Source organism: Babylonia areolata, chromosome 19 (genome assembly GCF_041734735.1).
Source record: "Babylonia areolata isolate BAREFJ2019XMU chromosome 19, ASM4173473v1, whole genome shotgun sequence".
NCBI lineage: Eukaryota > Metazoa > Mollusca > Gastropoda > Neogastropoda > Buccinidae > Babylonia > Babylonia areolata.
Genome location: NC_134894.1, coordinates 57,510,791 through 57,517,904, shown reverse-complemented (window position 1 = coordinate 57,517,904; position 7,114 = coordinate 57,510,791). Strand labels below are relative to the sequence as shown.

The following is a 7,114-nucleotide window of genomic DNA, read 5'->3' as shown; positions in this document are numbered from 1 at the left end:
AGAGAGAGAGAGAGAGAGAGAGATGTTTCATATGGGTGTGTGTAAGACCTCCGAATATTCCGAAATCTGAAAGTTTGCTTTGTCTTTCTTTTTTACTCCTTGATATAATATGTATTCTAAAAATCCCACCACATAATCTGATAATTCTTCTCGTTGTCTTAACGTTAATGCAATTACAATTGCCAGCGTTGTTAACAACACTACTTCTAACACAATTTCAAACACGCCAAAAGTGTGTCATGTCCTTCTTTTTTTTAAGATACCGATTTCAAGAAAGTTCTAAAGTCTGATGGTCTTGAGATCACACATACACATAACAACAACAACAACAACAATAATAATAATATCTCACGTACAAACAGCCAGCGCAAAAGTGACTGGTTCTTTCTCATGCAAGCTCTCATGCGATCTTATTTCCTTAGTGAACAAGCGCTAACCTACCATGCCCGCCTGTTTACTTACAAATACGTTTAAAGGTGATTCATAGCATGGAACTGTGATGGGATAAAGACAGCGTCATAAACAGGAATCTCACATCATTGAACAGGAGACAAAAAAAGAACCTTGGAAAACACTGAAGAATTTTGACAACCTCCGTGCAATACACACTCCTGTGCAGATATTTTCAAACGGATAAATCAAATTAGGTGATAAATATTTAACTTGTTTAAATTCAAAAAGCTCGAGATCTAGCTTTTGCGGCCATAGGCGCAGTGACTTCTTATTCACGCGGCCTATCCTGCCGATTCTAACCTTCCTCGATTGAAGTCTGGAACCCATTCACACCTGGGTGCAGTGAGGAAAATCGAAGTGCCTTTTCCAAGGACACAAAAAAACAACAACACATAATCGAACTTAGGGCATGTAAAAGAACCCACGGCAACAAAAGGATTGTTCCTGGCAAAATTCTGTAGAAAAATCCACTTCGATAGGAAAAGCAAATAAAACCGCACGCAGGAAAAAAAAAAAACAAAAAAAAATGGGTGGCGCTGTAGTGTAGCGACGTGCTCTCCCTGGGGAGAGCAGCCCGAATTTCACACAGAGAAATCTGTCGTGATAAAAAGAAATACAAATACAAATACAACTTTTGATCACTGCCTAACCGACTGGATCAAAAGTCCAACACCTTCCCGAATCTGCCATGGTACCCCGTTTTACTGCTAACCACTTCATAAACTTGACATTTTTAAAGTATTGCTTACTTTTAACATACAAATTACCTTTTCATTTCTTATCTACATTTCACAATAAACAATAACTTTTTTTAACTAAATATTCTGAAGTATTAAAATGCTGCCTTATTACCTTGTGCAGGTCTACATTTCACAGTATTGTTTTAACATGACTTGTGTGGGTTTGTTTTGTTGTTTAGAATTTCAAGAGTTTTCTGTGCTTTCCATTAGGAATGCATTTTCAGTTTGAAGAAGGCGTCAAAGTGTGTAGACTGATCGTAAAAATTAATGCTACACCATTGCGGATTTCTCTGAAAAGCGAAAGGCTGGTTCCTCAGTCTTTTCGGTGATGCGTCTGGTACCTGTCTGGAGTTTTTCTCTGCAGCTGGAGGACGATGACCATCGTTTTCTTCACTTGCTTTCAAATGCTGCACCTCTCTTGTGGAGCTGAGCACCAAGTAAAGCTGTGGCTTCACATTCATTTTGTCTTGGATTGTATCGTCTCTCATTACTTTCTTGTTTTATTCCAGATCAAAAGTCTTTCTGTTCACAAGTGCATTCCACTTTCACCTCTTTAATTCGACTTCCTTCCAGATTACTCTCGTTCACAATAACATTTCACTTTCACTTTTTAATCTCAGATGTTTGAAAAAGACTGAGATGGAAATGACAGCCAGTGAGAATTACTGCAACACACACTACAGAAGATGAGTTTCTTTTCTTGTATTTTGGCCAAGTCGAAAACATCTTTCTTCACTTTCTGGCGTTTGTTGAGAATCTGTTGAAATTTGCCCTTCAGGAAAATTCATAACTTGAAAGTATCTGTGGATAAGTTCTCATCGAGAACTTGCTAAACAGGGGCTGATAAACACTGTTTTGTTTTCTGTTCATAACGTGTGGCTTCTTGCTTCGATCATTTCCTCAAACTGGTTTCTCCGCACCCTAATCACATGGTCATGATGAGAGTAAGTCCTTTGAGAATGACTCAATGTCTCAATCAACCGCAGATCCTCTGCTGGGTGAAACCATTAAGTCAGACAGCACTTTTAAATTCAGAAGCCGTTTCAGATTTCTTTGTATATCAGAATAAATGGCAATGGGGAAAAAAACAATAAACTGCAATACTTTTTTTTCCATTTTACTTCATAACACTCCGCTTTCAGATCCAGCACAAATAACTGTAAGGGGCAAGTCATGACAGTTGGTAATCCCACGGCTCTCAACAGAACTTCACGTGCACACAAGTAATGCAGGTAAGATCAGGAGGTACTCTCCGGTATGATGAAACACTGATCATCCTCCAGCCCCTGGGGCCAAGAGGAGGACTCCACCGAGGAGGCATCGGTCAGAGTCTGATGCCACACCCACCAGCACTGGCGCTCCTCCTGGGCACACAGGTACACCTTGCACGCCGAGCATCGGAACGACGTTTTGCTACGCTTAAACGGGTTGTTGGAGGCGTGGGTTCTGGGGTGATCCCGCAAGTACTGGCTGTGACGACGCTGGCAAACGATACACCGGTGGTTTTTGCCTTCGCCTTTCTCTAGAGCGTGCAGCGAGTGATCTGACGCACCAGCGTTTTTGCTAATGTCCGCTGGGTAGCCCGTGGGCTGGATGAAATCCAGGTCGGCGAGAGACGAGGGGACAAGGTAATCGATACTGTCAACATCGTCATCGCCTCCGGGGGCTGCAGAAAAAACGGGGGCACTCAGTCAAATGTGGTCCTGTTGCTAATCCTACATTGGCATTAAGTCTAGCTACCAGTGATGCAATTTCAAATCAAACGTGATCGTTTCCCTACACTTGCATGTTACCCAAAAGTTCTACCAACCAATCAGTGTGGCAACCACTTTATGAAAAGGAAAGAAGCGGGGCGAGTATCAAATCAATAAATGATCTTATATAATAAACGTATAACAAGAAAAGCCATCAGTACAATATCTATTTTTCTTCTTCCTTACCCCAGCTTGAAATCACGTCCTTCGGTTTTTCGTTTGGTTTATTTTTGGTGCCAATGATCACCTTCCTTCTGTCTGACAGGGAGAGGTGGAGAGAGGAAGTGGGGGTGGGGGGGTGCCAGAGTTGGAGAGAGAAGCCGCAACAGAAATGGGTCAGTGGGAGGGTGGGTGTGGGTGTGGTTGTAGGTGTGTGGAGACAAAACGCTCACAGTCAACTTATCAATGTAGGCACACTTTTATTTTTAAATGGTGGTGGGTCGTAGAATGAGAAACAATGGTTCAACACTGTCACATTAACAGACTTACACATAATGCACAATGTGAAAAAGAAACAGAAAGAGCGGGACAGATGTTGCGTGTGCATGCAAAACGTGGAGAATACAACAGAGCGAAAACAAAACACAAAAAAATGTGGATGGTGTGTTTCCAACTTCTTGCAATCTGGGCAAATTCTTATGTGCATTAAAACTAACGCCCAAATTTGTGTTCTTTTTTTTTTTTTTTTTTTTTTAGAAGACACTGAGGGAGATTGAGAAATACACAAAACGTGAGAGAGAGAGAGAGAGAGAGAGAGAGAGAGAGAGAGAGAGATTGAGAGACAGACAGAGATTGAGAGAGAGAGAACAGAAGGAGGGAGAGAGAGAGAGCTTGAATTTGCTTTTAGTTTTATGGGTAAAGAAAGAAGCGGTGATGTAGGTTGAAACATATACATGTACTTGCTTAGTTACAAAGTTATCGTTTCCTTTAATACAGACAATTTGCGATGCGCAGCTGTTTAGCCATTGATAAATCATCAGTTGCTCTGGGACATTTTGTGACGGCAAAGTCCTGAATGTGCTCGTTACTTAATGCATTCCATACCAAGACAAGATACAATCAGCTGATCATACGGACATGCACTTGATCACCACTCAGGATCTAACAGAAGATGAAGGGAGAGATTGAGAGGCAAAACTGGGTGGTACAACCTATCTATTATTCCAGTAATTTTAGTAAAAGTTAAAACATGGATTTTCTTCTCTCATTTTTTTTTAACAGGTAAACGTGCCTTAGTTACAACAATAAAATAAATGTTTGTTTGTCACTTCCAACATCAGTCGATCATACCAGCCTTATCATTATAAGGGCTGTCAAGTTCCAACACAAGATAAACTGCACAGCATTCAAAACCTCAGGCTAAGGAGGACAATGCAGCTAAACTATCCATCTTACCCCGAGAAATGAAATACCAACATGTAATCAACCAGACATTCAACACCACCATTTTGATGTTACAACTGACTCCTGTAAGCCAGGCCAGGCTGGGGGCACCAGCCATTCTGCTCACTTCATCATCTCCAGATAAATAGATATATAACACATACAGTGTCCCCAAAATGACGTTTTGGTAAACAGAACCGCAAAATGGACAGCTAATGCTCGTCTCAGCATTCAGAACCTCTGTGTAGTTTAAAAGAAAAGAACCACCATAACAAAGATGCCACAGTTTTCAGCTTTATAGATTATAAATCTATACAATTGTAAAAAAATGTAGCAGTTCAACATAATCAAAAGTCTGATCAACGGCAAAAGGAAATATTCTTTCTTAACCAAGATATGCAAGAATATGTATGCAGGTGTCCACAGTCTGCATGAGCATTTGTCTGTGGATGCTGAAATGTGTGAGCATAGCTGCTTTTGTGCAGTGTGTGCGTGTGCATATATATGTAAGTGTGCCTGTTACTTAAGTCATATGTCAAGTATCACTGCATGAAAATCTCAGCTGTCTTCATAACAGTTTTGATTTTCACACACACACACACACACACACACACACACACACATTGGAAATAAAAAGACAATTGAGTACATTTCAACAATTTAATAGTATCCATCAAAATAATGACATCACATGCATATCAGTTTTCAACATGGCCAATGCACACATTTGTTACACAGCGGATACTATATCTGAATGAGAGATATCTAACAAGTTTACATGGATAGATAAAAATACGTAAAAATCAAAAATCAAAAAAGGTAGTTTCTTTTTTGTACGGAAACAATCTGAAAAGATGTCCTTTCTGGTCTATGAGGCACACAGTTCTTTTACAAGTCTAACCACTGAAGATAACCAGATGTGTGACACTGCCTCTCTGAAATATTTAACTATGACACTGTACTTGGTTATATTTTAACTAAACATTCACCAGCACACCTGAAAAAAGTGCCTGCTTTTACCCATCTTCAGATTAACATGACGATTAAAAAAAATTCACTTGCTCAGCTGTTTCTGGCTTAAAACTGGGTAATTTGTATTAAAACTGCTTGCAAACTCTACATCATGCCACTCCTTCACTGGGAAAATCAGCACTAATATCTGACACTATCAATCTTCATTGTCAAGCCCTAGATCCAGTCGATTACCTAGATACAGTTGATTATGCATGCTGCTGAACTAAACATGACTGCCACAAAATCCTTGTGCAGCTTACTCACTGCATGCAACTTGAAAATATGTGTGTATCTGTGTGTGCGTGTCTGTGTGTGTGTGTGTACATGTGTGTGTGTGTGTGTTGTTGGTGAAGTTATCAGATGGTGCATCTCATGAGCTGTAATACCTTCAAGACCAGAAACTGCTCAATTCTGCATTTAAAAACACTTGAAACAAATCTTTATGTACATGTGAAAATTAATATTTTGCATAATCTAGAAAAACACCAGGAAGAAAAGAATGGATTCTTCCCGTGAATGTGTGTGTGTGTGTGTGTGTGAGAGAGAGAGAGAGAGAGAGAGAGAGATGGAGATGAATTCTCTGATTCAGCTTATTCAAATACTTTGTTTATCAATTATCAGATCATAAAAGTTTCTTATAAAATGATAAATATGTTGTGATTTCTTTAAAAGACATGTGCTATGAAACAATATAATCACGTAAATGAACAGCAAAAGAGGATCACACAGAATGAAAAACAAAACAGTCAATCACAATGAAGTAATTACCGAGCCTCAATCATTATGTTGCTTTAAACAAAGAATGTTATCTGCACACTTCTCCAAGCACCAATCAAATCAGTATGTGGACAGTATACATTATCACCTTTCTTCAGCGAGCAAAAATATAAACTTATCTGAAGAATTATGGTCTGTTAACTCTCTCCACAAAACCTGGATCTGATCATTCTGTTTTTGTGTGTGTGTGTGTGTGTGTGTGTGTGTGTGTGTGTGTGTGTGTGTGTGTGTGTGTGTGTGTGTGTGTGTGTCTGTGAGTCTGTGTGTGTCTCTGTGTGTGTGTGCATGCAATTTGGAAGTATGTAGAAGTAGATGGACATGATCACTTGCTCTTCTCTATTCTTTATTTCAAAAGGACAAAAAAAAAAGACAAACAGTTCTAACAGAGAAGCTGTTTTTGTGTTCACAATTCTATTATTGCCAAACTCCATTAAATAATGCACAAGTACTCATAACCAGCAGTGAAGAACTTGACTTTCATAACGAATCACCTCCTCAACATTAATTCACCAGCAAGAAATGGAACAGAGCTAATATCATGTACAATAAAAGTACAGGAAAAAAAAAAACACACAGCATGATGTCATTAAGTAGGTCTTTTCATTCAAATTACTGGAACCATCATAATGCATCTGAAAACCTCACATTTTCTTACAAAACTGCATCAATCTATTGTTAAACCTGCCATCATGCCCTCAAAACCAACTGTCAATAAATCTCTCTGCCTTCTTCATAGCGTATCTTTGTCTTTCCCTTTCGTTGATTTGCCTCCTCCTTTCCTCACTAAGCTTCGCACGGTATTTCTGCTTCCGCAGCCTCCACTGCTCTTTTAGCTGAGCGTGTCTGGCAGCATCAACAAAATTTCTGTGACTGAACATAGAGTAGTGCTGCATCTGCCAGTGACTGTCTGATTTCCTTTCACAAACACCCAATACTGAAACCAAAAGAAAAGCACACGTTGTATGAGCTTCCTGTTTGGGCACGGAAAATGCT

At 39.6% G+C, this 7,114-nt stretch overlaps 1 protein-coding gene across 9 annotated transcripts in view; it reads right to left on the bottom strand.

Annotated features, from left to right (window-relative positions):
• LOC143293889 (uncharacterized) overlaps positions 1 to 7,114 on the bottom strand; it is a 49,322-nt gene that overhangs the window by 17,208 nt on the left and 25,000 nt on the right. Inside the window, exon 4 of one of the 9 annotated variants that reach the window (XM_076605230.1) lies at positions 1 to 2,859. This exon is cut by the window's left edge and continues 7 nt beyond it. The exons of 7 other annotated variants lie outside the window; for them this stretch is intronic. In XM_076605230.1, coding sequence (XP_076461345.1) covers positions 2,432 to 2,859 — 428 coding nt within the window. In that variant the 3' untranslated portion in view covers positions 1 to 2,431. Of the gene's footprint in view, positions 2,860 to 4,976; positions 7,056 to 7,114 lie in introns of those variants that run through there. One more of the 9 variants, XM_076605235.1, reaches the window with a different exon arrangement.